The 15,577-nt window shown below is 53.1% G+C and overlaps 1 protein-coding gene across 2 annotated transcripts in view; it reads left to right on the top strand.

The window, feature by feature from the left end:
• The first annotated feature begins 1,221 nt into the window (after nt 1-1,221).
• TPRN (taperin) overlaps nt 1,222-15,577 on the top strand; it is a 21,308-nt gene continuing 6,952 nt past the window's right edge. For both annotated transcript variants that reach the window (XM_052814628.1, XM_052814627.1), the window contains exon 1: nt 1,222-3,444. In XM_052814628.1, coding sequence (XP_052670588.1) covers nt 1,294-3,444 — 2,151 coding nt within the window. In that variant the 5' untranslated portion in view covers nt 1,222-1,293. The remainder of the gene's footprint in view (nt 3,445-15,577) is intronic.

Genomic DNA, 15,577 nt, shown 5'->3' with positions numbered 1-15,577 from the left:
CTTTGGCAACAAAATACTATTTTCAGTAGTTGCGCTTCCAGGTATCATTTGAAGAAGGTGCAATTGCTCTGTCCTGGCTCAGGAGTGCAAAGGTACAAGCCTTATCAGCAGGATATGGTGCTCCTTCCTGTAAACACACCTGTGTTTTCAGCAGCCCGGCTGGAGCGGGGTGAGTCGCTCATGTCGAAGCAGCTTGGCACGCCGGGGTGCGGCTCCGCAGCTCCCGGCCAGGCTGGGACTGTGGCAAGTTCTGGCCAAAGGTTATTTACGTCACGGCAGGCCGTGTCCCCTTTGCCTCCCGGGCTGAGGATTTTGGCACACAGCATTATTGGAGGTGTGGAAAGTCCTGAGCTGTCATGCCATCGTTTCCTGATCGCACAGACTTCCCAAAGAAACCTGCTGGTGGCTGATAACGGGCACTTTTCCCTGCGATTTTGTGCCCAACAAGCAGTCGCTGCTGAAGAGCGAAGCCGGCAGGAAAAATGCTTTCCCGCTCTGCTGCCGTGTGCTGTGGAAACCCCTGCTCGTCTCCTCCAGAGCTCTCCCTAAAACGCTCCTCTGGCGGGCCCGATGCGACACTCCTCCGGTGCCAGCGGCTTGTTCCTTGCCCACCATGCTGCTCACGCCCAGACACCCGCTCTTCCTCAGACGGCGGCTGAGCTAGCGCTGGGCCATCCCGAAAGGCGCTTTTTGCTCCCTTCCTCCTCTGCTGGCGCCACGCGGGCCAGTCCGGGATGGGGGGAAAGAGCCGTACGAGGGCGTTTTGGGTAGGGTGGGTCACCGCGTCTCCTGGCAGGCTGGAGACCCCGCAGGGCCTGTCCCCAGCCGCCTCCCAGTGCCGCGGTGGGGGGGGGCTCCCGTGTGCGAGGGGAGGGCGGTGCGGGCAGCAGGGACCCCGGCGGGTCAGCAGCCCCGGGGACAGGGCTAGCCACGTCCCGGAACGCCATGTGAGGTAACGCGGCCCGTGCCGAAGCCCAGCTGCTCCCAGGCGGCCCCCCAGGGGCTCTCCCCGCCGGACGGCGTCTGCCACGGCCCCGCAGGGGCGGGTCTCTTTGGCACCGGCCCCGAAGCCGGACGGGCAGGGGGGCTGCCGCTCGGCCCCGGCCAGCGCCTCAGGCAGCCGCCTGCGAGCGACGGGCCGCCGCCGGCCCTGTCATGGCGCCCGCCCCGCCCCGCCGGGGGAGGTGGGGGGCGGCCCGGGGGCGGTACCGGGGCCGGCGGCGGGGCGTTGCTCAGGTGCGGCGGGAGGAGGCGGCGGCGGCTCGGCAGAGCAGTGCTCCCTGCGCCGCCGCCATGAGCAGCGCGGAGCCGCCGCTCGGGGCTGGGCCGCGGGCTCAGCCCGCCTGGAAGCGGGAGATCCTGGAGCGGAAGCGGGCCAAGCTGGCCGGAGCGGCCGGCGGCGAGCCGGAGCCCCCGGCGGGGGAGCGGCTGGTGGTGGCGGAGAGCCTGGGCCCGCTCCGGGAGAACCCCTTCATGCGGCTGGAGAGCGAGCGGCGGCGGCTGCGGCAGGGGCTGCCCGGGCACGGCCCCGGGGCGGCGCGGCCGCTGCAGCAGCTGCTGGAGCTGTACAGCGCCGTGCCCGGCATCCGCACCATCCGCGCCGACAACATCCTCATCATCGAGTCCCAGCCCGACGCCGCCGCCTGCTTCGCCGAGGGGGACGCGCTGCCCGGCCGCCGCCGGGACCCTGCCGCCGCCGCCGCCGCCTCCTCCTCCTCCTCCCCGCCGCGGCGCCCCGACCCGCTGCGGGAGCTGCTGGCCCGCCGCGGCGCCGCCCTCGCCGAGATCCGCGCTGACCAGGTCGTCATCTACGAGGCGGCCGAGCCGCCGGAGCCGCCCGAGGCGGCCGAGCCGGGCACCGTCAGCCGCCTCCTGGAGAAGTTCGGGCAGCGGCCGCGGGGCCGCCGGCGCCGCGGCGGGGAGGCGCCGACCGGGCCCGGGCCCGGCGCCGTGCCAGGCGGGGCGGCTGCTCCTCCGCAGGTGGGACCGGGCTCCCCCCGGGCCGCGCCGGCTACACCTCCGGCGGTGCCGGGCTCCCCCCGCGCCGGGCCGCCCCTTTCGCCGGTGGTACCCGGCTCCCCCCGCGCCTCGGCGCCCCCCCAGAGGGCACCCGGCTCCCCCCGGGCCTCGGCCCCGAAGGCTGGACCGGGATTTCTGCAGGCAGGGCCGGCCTCCCCCCAGCCGCTGCCGGCTCCCCCCCGGGCTGCCACCCCCCCGGCGGTGCCGGCCGCCCCCCAGCCTGCTGTCCTGCAGCCGGCTCCTCCCCGGGCTGCCCCCCCTCAGCCCGCGGCACCTCAGCCGCTCCCGGCTCCCCCCCGGCCTGTCACCCCCCAACCTACAGCCCCCCAGGCAGCCCCGGCTCCCCCCCGGGCCGCAGCCCCCCAGGCGGTCCCAACCGCCCCCAAGGCCGCAGCCCCCCAGGCCAACTGCTTTCTCCACAAGATCGGCTCCAACTCCTTCACTGTCACCCCCCGGGGCCTGCCCCCCGGCAGCCGCATCCCCGAGCCCGGCACTGTCCCCGCCGGCCGTCCTGCGCCGCCCAAGGGGCCGCCAGTGCCATCCGCCAGCGCTTCCCGTGCCAGAGCCAACGCCAGGAGGCCAAAGCCGGAGGAGGCCGAAGCGCCCGAGTCGCCCCTGCCCAGTGCCAGTCTGGCCCCCAGTGCCACCGGCTCCACCCAGCCGCTCTCTGCCTCTGCCCCCCGGGCCGGGGGCTCCTTCGAAATCCACCCGGCCCCCAAGCCTGACTTGGCCGCCATCCCAGCCCATGACCTGCAGGCCCAGGCCTTGGCCAAGCTGCGCCTGAATTCGCGCAATTCCTTCGTCTTCGTGCCCCGCCGGGAGGGCGGCCTGGCTCTGCCCCCGGCCCAGAGTGCCAGGCCGGGGCCGCCGCCGCGGTCCTCGGAGGAGAAGGCACCGAAGGAGCCCCTGAGGGCTTCCGCCCCGGAGCAGGAAGAGCCTGTCGCTTCCCCACCGGCGCCTCTGGATCCGTTGGTACCTGTGACTTACATCGATGACATTGTGGAGCCGGACAGTGGGGAGCTCTCTCCCAGGGCTGGCTCGGCTGTGAGGACGGGGAGCTTGGCAGATCAGCCTGGAGGAGCTGGAGACCTGGAGATGGAGTTTTCCTCCGTGCCCCTCTACAGACCGCACTCTGCTCCTCACCAGAGGGGAGGCAGCACCTTCACTGTCGTGCCCAAAAGGAAGCCCGTTGCCTCAGGGCTGCAGAGTCTCACTGATGCCAGCGGAAGGCCGCAGCAGGAAGAAGAGGAGGAGGAGGAGGAGGAGAGCAAAGGAAAAGGCAAAGCCGTGGACAACGCTGATGGGCCCCAAGTGGGGATGTCCCATAAAAAGCGCTACCCCACGGTGAATGAGATCGAAGTGATCGGGGGGTACCTGTCCCTGGAGAGGTCCTGCATGAGCAAGACAGGCTCCCGCCGCAAGAAGGTAACTGCCTGGGGTGTCTCGGTGCTGAAAAGCCAGGCTGAAAGTAGCTGGGTACTACTTTTGGCTTGTCTTTTCATGAGGCACCGGGTGGGAAGATGGGCAGTATTTTTCCGGTCCTTTTGAGAGCCAGAGGCTTGCCTTCAGGGGGAGGGGGCATTGGGTGGTGTTCCACCTAGTAGATGAGGGTGGGATATGAGCTGTGATAACTGCAGGGCCTCTCCCACAGTCGCTTCTTGGAGGTATGATAATGGAAAGTAAAATATTTGGGGTATTTAGAAAATCGAGGTGAGTCGTGTGGTTTGAACGGCTGCGGACTTGCCCCCTCTCTAGCTCTGCTCGCTCTGTCTGGTGGGTAATGGACGTGTTGAGCTTCTCGTGGTCACTGCTCGGCTTGTGACACAGTACAGTGGGCAGCGTGCCATTGGTGTCTTCCCCGCATTAGTGATCTATTGATAGAGGCTCAGGAATTAGGTCTCTATTAGGCAGAAAGAGATCAACAACTTAACTCCCCTTGATAGGATTATACCACCTGGCTACTCGTTCTGGATGTGCAGCTACATCTCTGAAGATCCACGAGATGTCAATTGTTCCAAGTGTCTTTGGAGGAAATGCCAGGTTTTCTCACTGCTTGGGATCTAACTTAGGTCCTTGTAAGCCTTAAATTCAGAATTAATCTTTGTATGGCTTGGTGAAATGCATCTGGATGTGATGAAGACACAGTCGTGCTGAAAGAGCGGGTTATTTTGCTGCACCAGAGAAGCAGGCATGAATCGTTTGGCTCTGAAAGCAGCACGCCGAGGTGACAAATCCTGATTTCTAGGTCTGCGACGTGACATGTTTTTCCATAGCAGGAAGAGTGGTTTGACGTTCCGTTACCTAAATTCGACAGAATATTTGATGGACTGAATCCATGTGGTGCCTGAGGCACTGAGCATTATAATTTGAGGAAATCCTTTGAATAGGGTGCACCTCATTTAGAAGGGAGGCAAGGAGTGCTGTTTCTCATGGCTTGACATTGTTAAATCCCTTCTTAAGAGCATGCAGTCTCTACTAGTTTGATCGTGACCAATGCAGGTAGCAGGTCTGGAACCTGAGTGCCATGAGATCCAGCATAAGCAAATTAACAGGAGTGTTGATTCTCGCTCAGTGCTCCTGCAGTTTTTCCTTGTCCTCCTATGGGGAAATGCTTGATCAGACTGGAATTATTCTGCTGCTTGAATACCTGCTGGCTTGCACTCATTCCAGCTGTTTCCTTGGCTCTGCTCAGTTCAGTTTGGGGTATTAATTGAATTTACACCAAATCAGGTGTGTGGTATAAATGGTGACAATACCAAGACAACATGTTACAGTTACTGGTACTCTTAGAATGGAGCAGAAAATACAGAGGAAACCTTGCGGGACAGACACTCTTAAATAAGCCTGGCTTCTGATGCAGCCAGAGGAGCTGATTCCTCTGGGCAGGGTGGTGCTGTTGGGGCAGCAGCCTTGCTGGTAAAAGAATAAAGCCTCAAGTAAGCAAAACCAAATACATGGTGCGCAGTGGAAGCCTTTCTTAACTGTACAAAAAGGAGGGAGGGAGATGAGGACAAGGCTAGTGCAGTGACTGCGTTGTTTAAGGTTGGTCAAACATGAACAGGAACCCAGAGAAGTAGTTGCATCTCCATCCTTGGAGCTATTTGAAACTTGCCTGGGGAGAGCCTTGAGCAACTGAGAAGGTCAGACCTGCTTGGAGCAGGAGTTTGGGCTAGAGTCCTCCAGAGGTCCTTTCCCAACGTAAAATATCATATGATTCTTTGAAATCGGTTAACAACTGTTTTGTCTGTTCAGTGTTGGATTGTGACGTCGGGCAGGTCATGTAGCTTCTGTGCCTGTGTTCTTATCAGCTTAAGAGCATTAACTATCCCACTCTGCAGGCATTCTGAAGATGGAAGCGTGCTAAATACTGCAGGATGCATATACAGCTGCAACGGTGTTTGCTAAGAATTACATGTGGGGAATATCCTGCATGAGAACTTCCATCCATAAAGATCTAGTTTCTGAGAAGAGAGATATTAAAAGGCAAAGGAGGACCTGCCTGTTACATTGCAGGGCTCAGGAGGCTGAAACAAGTGGGGACCCTTTGGAAAATAAGATCCAGCTTAAGGAGAAATAGAGACACAAGTTTCTGGGTAAAATTAAATGTGATGATGTAGTGACAGAAACACCAGGTTTTCTTTCAGGTCCCTCCCTGCTAGGAGTGGCAAGCATGGAGTTTGACTTTGTTGCCAGGGTTTAGAAGATGCTGATGCTGTAGCGAATGGAAAGATTTCTGTTTACTCTTAACCTAGAGGATGTTTGTGGCTTTTATTCTGGGTAATAAGGCTGAGTGTTGATGCCCGAAAAGGAAGGAGCCAGTATTAGGCCACATTCCTTGGTTTCTTCCCAAGAGATCACTGTGTGTCACCAAGGCAACCGGTCAAAAACAAGGGTTCTGTTTTGTAGATATGTCGGGGTTTTCAGAAACTTGATTTTGGCCTGAATTGGGCAGAAGCAGACATTTCCTGTGAGCTGGAAGCTGCAGTTCTTTGGTAAAACCAATGTCCCTTTCTCTTTTGGGGGTATCAAACCTGATGCTGGTTTCAGTGGGCAGCTACCTGGGTCTTTTGGGGTGATTCTCTCGAGGCAGATGTGCTGGATGAGCCCACCTCCTGCTGAGTGTCTTCCTTTCCAAACCTTGCCTTGGATTTGCTGAAGGGTCTTTAAGTATGATCCAGGCTCAAGGAAGTGGTATTTAGTGAAACTTCGATGACTTTGAAAACTTCATCTGCTTGCTGATGCCCAGCAGGAATCTGGGTGAGGTAAACAGCAGGTCTAGCACAGCCTGGAAGTGGTGTGTTCCTGCGGATTGGCAGGTGTCTGTGCTTACAGTCAGGGCTAATGATTTATTAGGAGGGAGAGAGGCGGTTGTGGCAGTTAGACTGATTGTTCTGTGAGATGCAAATTGTGTTTTTCTTCAAATGCGGAAATTCGGCCTCCCTTTTCTGTTCAGTGTCTGGCCACTAGTTGCCTGACTATGGTAGAGCTGCCAGCAAAATGGAGCCGACTTGGTCCACGTCCTCCGGTCCACATCCTCTGTAGCTTTTTGGAGTGGGAGGGTGGCTGGGACAGGGTGGCAGTGTGTTCCAGCGCTGCCGTGGTCTGCGTGGAGGGACCTCCAACCCCCTGCTCACAGCTGCGCAGCTGCAGGATCAAGTTATACTTGTGACTTTGTTATGGCCTGCTGGTGTTCAAGGCCTCTCAGGAAAAATAGGTTTATTGCTCCTTCCAGACACTTCAAATATGTGAAGCAGCTGTCTGTTTTGGGGTTGAAGCTGGATCTTGAGCTGATGAGGGAGAGAGAGGGAAATGCTGTTCCTGTGTCAGAATAGAAAACGGGTTCCCAGCTCTCTTGTGCAACTAGAGCTGCTGCGGTGGGACAGTCGTTGTTCACCCAGGGCTGTGAAGGTGAACATGGGGTTGTGTATGATGGGACACAATCAAGATCTGCAGGTGGAGGGCAGAGCCCTAGCCGTGCTCGTCCTGGGGACCAGGCTGCCTGTGTGGGCAGGCAGTTTGAGCTCTTGTCCTCCTACAGGTGTTAAGATGCCCTTCAGGACTGTTCATCTACTCCATGGCTGTTTTGAGACCTCTCCAAGCGGTATCACAGCTAGTTCAGATAAAGCAGTGGGGGTGTGACTTCACTTTGAAAATGAAGTGAACGTTTGCAGCTTTGAACGGACGTGCTGTGTTTCAAGCGGAGCTCTGGGCAGCTGCTGGAAGAGACTGGCTGAGCTGTCAGCTCTGACGGTGAGGACAGGATACATGTGCAGGAGTGGAAGGAGACCTACTGACCTTTATTCTAAACAGGGAGTGGGGGAGAGGATGCAGAGTGCTGTTGGTGACCTCTGTTCAGTGCTCATATTTGTACTCTGTTATTACAGAAGAAGTAAAGACACTTCAGCCTGATAGCAGCCCCAGGAGGAAGGGAAGGCTTTGCTGTGGGATGTGGATCTTTGGGATCTCAGAGGATAATATCTAGCTTGGCTCAGCTGACAAGAATCAATCTTGCTTTGGTTACCTGCCAGAATAATGTACAATAAAGTTGTCAGCAAGATAGAAATCTAGGTTTCTGTAAAACATGTGACTGGCATGTTGGAGCGAGTGATTGGAAAGGACTGCAAACTGCTGAGACAGCTGGGGTCCTGAGAAGTAGTCGTCTGTCTTTAGGCTTCATGTTCTCATCTTGTTGGAGGCTGGACTCTGCCATGAAGGTCCTGTGCATACAGAATTTGCCCTGACTGTGCTCCTTCCTTATGTCTTGTCAATCCTGCAGTTCATCCCAAGTCACAGTATGTTTGTCCTCTCCAGGACCTGGTACCTCTTGGGGATCCTGCAGGAAAGGGGACTTCTGGCCGGGCCACCCAAAGTCCTGCAAATAATACAACTTGAGAGCCAACAGACATCAGATTGTTGATGGTTTTAATGGTTTTTTGCTTGTCACAGTTGGCAGTTTGCCAAGTGCTAGAAGGTGAGCTGCAGCCTTGTGTGAACAGGGCTTACAAGAACAAGGTTGGTGGGATCCAAACAGTTGCAATCTGATGCTTTCCTGCTTCTTTGCGAAACTGTCTTCAAAGATGTTCAGCTTCAGCTGAACTTCAAAAAGTTCCAGCCTACATGGACTTCAGCATGGTCCGTTTTCTAACGTTTTGAGCTGCATAATGCCTGAATATGGCTTCCAAATGCCCACTTAAATGTCTGTTAAAAAATTATTCTAAACATCCCTTGGCTTTTCATCATGGGCAGGATTGGGCAGCAGTTTTGTTGGTCTAACCTGCTGAACTTCTTGCTCTGTAGCTTTCCATCTGTTCAGTTCTGCTGGAGATGGTCTCCTGTGAGAACCAGGTGTAGGCTCGAGATGTTGGCAGGGATGAACACTTCCAACTATTGCCCAGACCTGTTTGGAGCAAGTCTGCACAGTGTGGAATCTAAATTCCAGTGACTGCCTGAAGTATTTTTTTTGCAATGTATAACATAACCATAACACTAGTAAATTAACCTGGTGGGGGAAGCAAAAATCTCTCTGCAAAAATTACTTAGATTCCCTCGTCTGTGTGTTTTGGAGGGGTCAGCACAAAGATTTGTGTTATTTAGCTCTGAGAGAGCTGCGTGTTCCTGTTCTATGTTCTGTCTCGTGGCTGTGCTCTGCTTGGGCAAATACATCTGCCACATTTAAGGAGAGGCTGTAGTACATATCTGACATGGATGTATTGAATTTTTGGTAGATGAGATCAGCAGTGACAAGTCCTACTCAGAAAATAGGTGTCTTGGATGATCAGGTGTGGTCCCTCCCCTGTGGAGGTGATTTCCATTACCTGTCAGGTGTGAGCAAGTTGTGTCACCCAGACAGGGCAATTGCCCTGCCCTTTTCTAATTCTGCTGATTTTTAGCCTGTGATGTTGATGGCTGAAGACTTGAAATCAGGGTTTTGTTGCTGTTGTAGTTTTTAAACCACCTCATAAGCTGCACCTGAGGCTATCGGTGGGGAAGTAGGTTGTGTTTTGTTTCTCTGCTGCCTGCCAGCTCCTTGAAGTGCTGGTACTTTGTTGTACTAAACCCCTGGCAGAGCAGATGCATCATATTTATCTCATCTCTGTAGCGGGAAATTTTCTGTGACTGAGATTCTCCGTGGCCTTGCCACTCCCATGCTTCGCCTCGTGCTGCAGCAACAGTCTGAGCTGCTCCCAAATTCCCCCCGGGTTCTCTTCCTCCCTTCCCCTGCTTGCCTGCCACTGTCAGCAGCACGGGGAATGGGACAGAAGAGCTAAAATAGAAACTCTTACGCAAATAAGAGACGAGCCTGGCTTTGAAGCTGGTTAGGACGTGCCCAGGGCTCAGCCCGCCCCAGAGCTTGAGATGAGATTTGGAGTGCTTTGTGCTCTTGAATTCTGATCACGTGGATTACAGTTAACATTATCTTAATCGGTTTCCTTAATCTGTGGACCAGATTGGAGATGGTTTATAATTTCCCTCCATCTCAAGTATTCAGTTTGTCTTGGGTTTGGGTTTTCTTCCCCACTCTGCTTTTTCCAGTACACAGTCACGGTGTTCCTGAGAAGAGCTGAGGAAGTACACACTGAGGCTGGCTAGGGCAGAAGTCCTGCTTGTCTGTGTTGTATGTGGGCAACGGTAGGAAAAATTAAAATGTTTAGTTTCCAGGTTCAGTGGCAGTAAAGGACTTCTCAGTAAAAGCTGCTGCAGCAGCATCTCCTTCACCTCTGGGGTTGTGCTCACTCCCTCCTGAGTGAAACCTGGGCAATTTAAAACCTATTTACAAATCCAAACTCTTCCTGGTGACTGCAGCGGGACGTGGGTATGCCATGAAGCTGTAACAATATCACTGTTTGGACAGTTTGTGTAGGAAGAGTCACGTGAAGCATCTGTATCACACAGAGAAACTTGACAAACATCCTGGGAAGATCTGGACTGAAGGAACTTGGTGCTGATGTTTTCTGAGAAGTGCCCTTCAGGTGATCTTGGGAACTTGGCAGGATGGAGCTGCTGTTTTGTAGGCATTTGAAGGACTATAGGCAAGCTGAAGAAAATATCTCAGACATTACGAGAGCAAAACACTTGCGTGCTTAGGGAAATTGTATAGCTTACAGCTAGTGAAAATGCAGGTCTGAGGGCATATCTGTAAGCCTCATGGTGAACTTGCTGCACTTAGTCACTTCTCTTTGAGGAAGTCTCTTTTGCATATTAGTAGTACAGAAAAGGGGCAAGAGAAACGTGAACTCTGTTGTGCAGCTAATACTGTTCACATCACTGAAGCCTTTTCGTCCTGTAGTCTAGAATGAATTCCTTGCCAGGGTGGGAAGTAATTCTGTTCCCAGCCTCCTCATATTTCCCAGGAAATGATGCTCCATCTGTCCCATTCCAGCTGGAGACTGTTCACTTGCACCAAACCGAGGTATTTGTTTGGACTGCTCCGGTCAGCCTCAGTTGCACAGAAATGTTTGTGGGTGGCATGTCCCAGCGCTGCACTGTGTTCTAGCTACAAATTGTATGCTCAGAGTTGCCTGTAAAGCAGAATCCTCTGCTGTTTGGGAGTTTTGTGTGTTGTTAATGAAGATACCAAGTCTTGACACTAATTGTATCTTGTTTATGCCTACTGTCTTTGTGTATTCAGATGAGATTTTTTTCATATATGTAAGGAGATTTGTCCAATTCTTATGGGCCAAGTAAGTAATATTTGAATTGCTTGTTAAGCTGTGGAAGGCTTTGGCTCCTCTGTCTGCAGATGTGCAAAGGAATGAAGGGATCCTTGGGTGAATAGCTGCTTTGTACCGTATTAGACTGGGACTCCAGTTGCCCTGTGGTTGTTTGTGCGCTGGACTCTCTTCTTGTCCAACACAGTCAAGGGAAGAGTTAACAAAGCTGCCTGCCCTGTGATGCTCTCCTGGACTGTCCCTAGCCTGTCACTTCTCATCAGGAATTTGAAACTTCCCCGTGTCTTGTACAAGGAGTTTAATATTTCGAATCTCCATGCATTGCTCCTATCTACCATGTGCTTCAGCATATTGATTACACAGAGCTGGCTTTGTGGGTTGCCTTGTAAATGGAGACTTTCTTGTTTTGCCTTGTGGCTTGGGAGCTGGGATGTGATCCTGGAGGCAACCTCTCCTTTGCCAGCAACGTAGTGCTTCCTTGACATGCTACTGCTTTAAATCTTTAGTGCCGCTAGCTCTATTCAGTAACTAACTCTGTGATGCAGTTAATAGTTGAGCAAAACTTTGTGTTACTCTTAGGAAAAATGCTTCTTGGAAAAGCATGATCAAGTGAGCCTATGGTGGAGCAGCCAGCTCCTGTGCCCCAAAACTCTTCTTTTTGTACAGAATGACAGAAAAGTACATTTCTGAAGTGCCATCTGCAGTCTTCTGGACACACTTAGGCTGCTTCAGCCATAGCAGTACAGGGTTAATATGATACAGGAACCAAGCCTCAAGTCCTCTCCATTCCTAGGGGTACCTGTCAGGGAAAACCCCTTTCTTCCTGGGTCAAGGAAGGGCTTTAGAGGTACAGAAGCTCCTTATCTTCTCCCAAACGATAGCAAATGCCTTGGTAATATGCTGATGCTACTGCAGCCCCCAGGTTACTATTCCAGCCTGCCACACATAGAGACTGTGTCTGGAGTTATTCAACAATTTGGGCTGACACATGACCATGTTTTCAGGACAAGTACAGGCATGTAGATAAGCTCATTGCTAACTCCTGTGAAATGGCTCATTTTCCCAAAAATCCTTTGCCTAAAGGTTTCAGAGAAAACTGCATCGCAGGGAGTTGTCTAGACCATTGACTGCAGATGGAAAAAGTGAAGGTCCCTCAGAGGTATGCAGTTTATGAACTGCTCCTCCACCTCCTTTTACTAAATCTGCTGATCTGTAAGAATGGTCAGACTGGGTCAGATGGAAGGACCAGGTAAACCCTTTGGAGATCTTTGTCCACCGTAAAATACCTGCATCTGCCCTCTGTTCCCAGTCCCATAAGCAGTGATTTGTTTGTGCAGGGACCTTTCCTTTCACCCCATGGCAGCGTGGGGCTGTGAGGTGGGAGGTTCCTCTGTGTTGAGACCCACCTCTTCACACGGCTCCTGAGCTCTTGTATTCATGTTGAATTGTTGTCCATCCTTCCTGCAGGTATCAGCCAAAACCCTCCTGCTGCTGTTGCTGAGAAAGGAGGAGGCATTTGATTGACCAGGTGTGAAAAGCTGCTTTAAATCACACCCAGCAGCCCATGCATATCCTAGGGAGTCAGTGCAGTGCCTGATTTTTGTCACTTCGGGATTATATTCCTTGGGGAGAGAGGATGATTAGAGGAAAACTAGTACCTGAAAAGGGCAAACCTTGATCCCTAGTGCTACTCAGCTGTTTGGATCTTGTGAAGTACTTGGGTGGCATAACCACTTTACTGAAAAATTGCTATGTCCCTCTTTTCGCCATGCAGCAGCCATTGCCTTCTCATCTAGTCTGCAGCAGCAGTGCGGTGTGTTTGGACATGCTGGAGGTACTGTGTGATGTTAGCGGGGGCAGGAATAAACTCCAGCTTGTGCTTCACGACTTGCCATCCCATCTGGCTTCTCTGCACACTGAGCAGGGATGGCAGCAGTGCCCCTTGCAGCCTCCTGCAAGAGCCACTGGTTTGGGAGACAGCAGTTGCTCTGTGGGGAAGGGGAAATGGGCTCAGTTGTTTTCAGTCCCATTGTAGGCTGTTACAATGGGGATCAATATGCTGACTCTGACTCTCCTTGCTGGAATATAGTTAAAGGGTGATTTTTTTCTCTCTTTTTTTCTTTTAATGCCTAGAACAATTTTCTTTCTCGTACTATTATAAAGTGAAGATTTGGATTGCCAAAGAGGGTTTCTGTTTAAAAGGTGTAAAACACCCTGCCCTACATCATCACTTTGGCTTTGCCACATCTGCCAAGAGGCAAATGTGATAATGGGTGAAGAGAAAAGCCACACTAAAGAGATTGCTTCTGGAGTTGATGCAGGTTAACCCCATGGTTTGCTCCTGAGACTTACAGAGATACCTATGGTTTGTGAGAAGCCGTTGAGTGTTTGCTCTTCCGTTAACTGCAGAATCTTGCAGACTTTCCCACCTCAGCTTTTGGAGGCGAGGTGTCTGCTGACTTTCGTTGTTTATGTCAGGCTGGTTTCTGTAAACTGGTTATTTTTATTTCTAATATGTTTCTGTATATGGGGGCTCTTTCATTGTTGGTCTGGGTGCAGACTGAGTCCTGACAGCCTGCATTTCCTGGAACAAGGTTGACTTTTTTCTTTTCTAAGTGAGCCCTGTATGACTGCTCAGATTTAGGCTTGTTGGGCAATGTTTACCCTGGCTTCTCTTTCCTGGGTACTCCATTGCTCATTACTGTTCAAACTCTAGCAAATAAATACATGATTTTTGCTGTGGCAACAAGAATCTGGTGGCCGAACAGCACAATATTCCATGAAAAGCCTGCCTTATTCTTCCCAGTGTGACTCTGATTGCTGGGCAGAGTATTAATATATAGATATATGAGTTTGGGTTTGACCCTGGTTTTGTGACACAGTTCCGGATGAAGCATTCAGCTGGGCAAATAGTGACAAATCCCTGCAAACATCCACAGCTGAAGAGTGCAGAATTCTTCCTTTCCACAACTGGCAGCTGCTGCTGAGGCAGAAATGGGGGAACCGCTGCTGAGACAAGATGAGCAGAATTCTCTGGCTGGGGTCGAGTGTGCTTGGCTCTTCTGGGATATGTTTTTCTTCTAAAGAAAATGACCCCTGTCGCCTTTTGTGTTTCCATAAAAGTCTAGATGGTCTGGCAAGGGGCTGCTGGCTGTGCAAACCTATTGTCTGTGCCATTACTGGGCTCTTGATTTTTCTTTTTAGATGGTTCCTGGGACGGAATCTGCCTGTGTTTCCTGCGTGCAGTGCTCAGTTCTGCTCATTAGCTGCTCAGAGGGTTTCTTAAGGCAGCTATGCTGACCCATGTGTTCCCTAGTTTTGCCTGAATAAGTTGCCCTTCATATTCTGTTGGATCAAGCAGAGCTGCTTTGTGCTTCCCTTGAAACCACCTCATGCTTGGGGATGGGAGCTTGCAGGGGGAACCCAGGTGAGGCCACGGCAGGTTTATCTCTTTGAGTTTTGGGGCTCTTGCTTTACATGGGCAAGGTCGACGGAGTGCCCCGGGGGGGTGTGCAGGTGCGGGAAAGGTGGCCGCTCATGCAGAGCCTGTTTGCCGGAGTCCGACCCTGTGCCAGTGCCTGGTTGTTCCTCCGGTGTTTGCTTTGCCTGGGTGCGTTGGAGTGCTTTATTGCAGAGCACAATTGTATTGTAGGGCTCTTCCTGCTTCTTGGTAGCAGCGCACTGGGTGTGGGGCAGTGGGACGCTACTGAAGAGCAAGCCAACACAGTTTTAGGAGGGGGGGGGCCTTGTGCCGGGGTGCACTCAGGCCAAGCAAGACAGCCTGGTGTCAGCCTTCGCGTAGGCTGCACTGGCCCAGCTGGAGGTGTTGCTGAAGCAGCAAATTATCTTGTTATGAGCTCTCCCCCAGGCTGGGGCCCTGAGTGTGTGGGGCTGGTACTGCTGTTAATAATTGCTCTTTCTGAATAGCTTCAACATTGACTCCTACAGCGTTGTGGCCTCTCTGCAGCAGGTACCCGAGAGACCCTGGTGGCAGAGCGTTCTGCAGGACACCCAGCCTGACTCCAGGGAGCAAGCATGGCCCGAGTCGAATTGGCTGTGGGCAAGCGGGAGCTGCTTTAGTTCAGGGATTAGGCTGAGCTGTTGGTGTGTTGCCTCTGGGCATTGCATGGGAGTTGACTCCTGGTCATTTCTGCTGCTTTCTACTCTTTGGTTTTACTCCCTGGTGGGGCTGTTTTCTCCTCCTGCACTACATGCAGCTTTGGTCCAAATTGGACTCAAAGTAGTTTTTCTTAGAGATTTCCTCCTGATAGCAGAAAACCAGGAAAACTTAGTTCCATCTCCCAAACTTAGATTCTAAAACCAAGGCACATCTCTCCTGTCCCCTTTATTTTCCATGTTTAGTCAAGTACTTCTTGCCCTTCAGCGCAGTTGCCAGCACTGGTAAGCGGCCTGCGTGCAGTGTCTGGTTCTGGGATAGCTTCTGAGTTTCCAGAAGCCCTGGGCACCTCCACCCTCGTGGCCTTTGTGCCTGGCAGTGTGGCTCGTCCCCACAGTACAGACGCCACATTGTGAGCAGTCACTGCCCGCTCCGCTGCCTGGCTCGGATCAGGGAGCATCTAGGTCAGTAGCAGGGGTGAGAAATTCAGGGAACAGCAACTGGGATGCTCTGATCTTCAGGGCCATTTTGTTCTAACCCCTTTTCTCTGAAATATAATCACTCCTCTCCTCATGTGTTATCTGGAGAAGGCCAGAGGGCTTTGGCCAGGGCTGGGGCAGGGAATGGGGAAAGGCAGCTGGTTGCCCTCTCTGCTATTTCCATCCTGCCTTCTGGGAGCATGGGGAAGGGAGCCAGCCTGTGTCTGAGGTACATCCCAGACTCAGGCAGAGTAGCACACAGCTCTGACGTGTGTATTTGCAGCGCAGAGGAG

Source organism: Harpia harpyja, chromosome 19, assembly GCF_026419915.1.
Source record: "Harpia harpyja isolate bHarHar1 chromosome 19, bHarHar1 primary haplotype, whole genome shotgun sequence".
Lineage (NCBI taxonomy): Eukaryota > Metazoa > Chordata > Aves > Accipitriformes > Accipitridae > Harpia > Harpia harpyja.
Note: the sequence above shows the minus strand (reverse complement) of the source record. Positions and strands in the feature narration are given on the sequence as shown.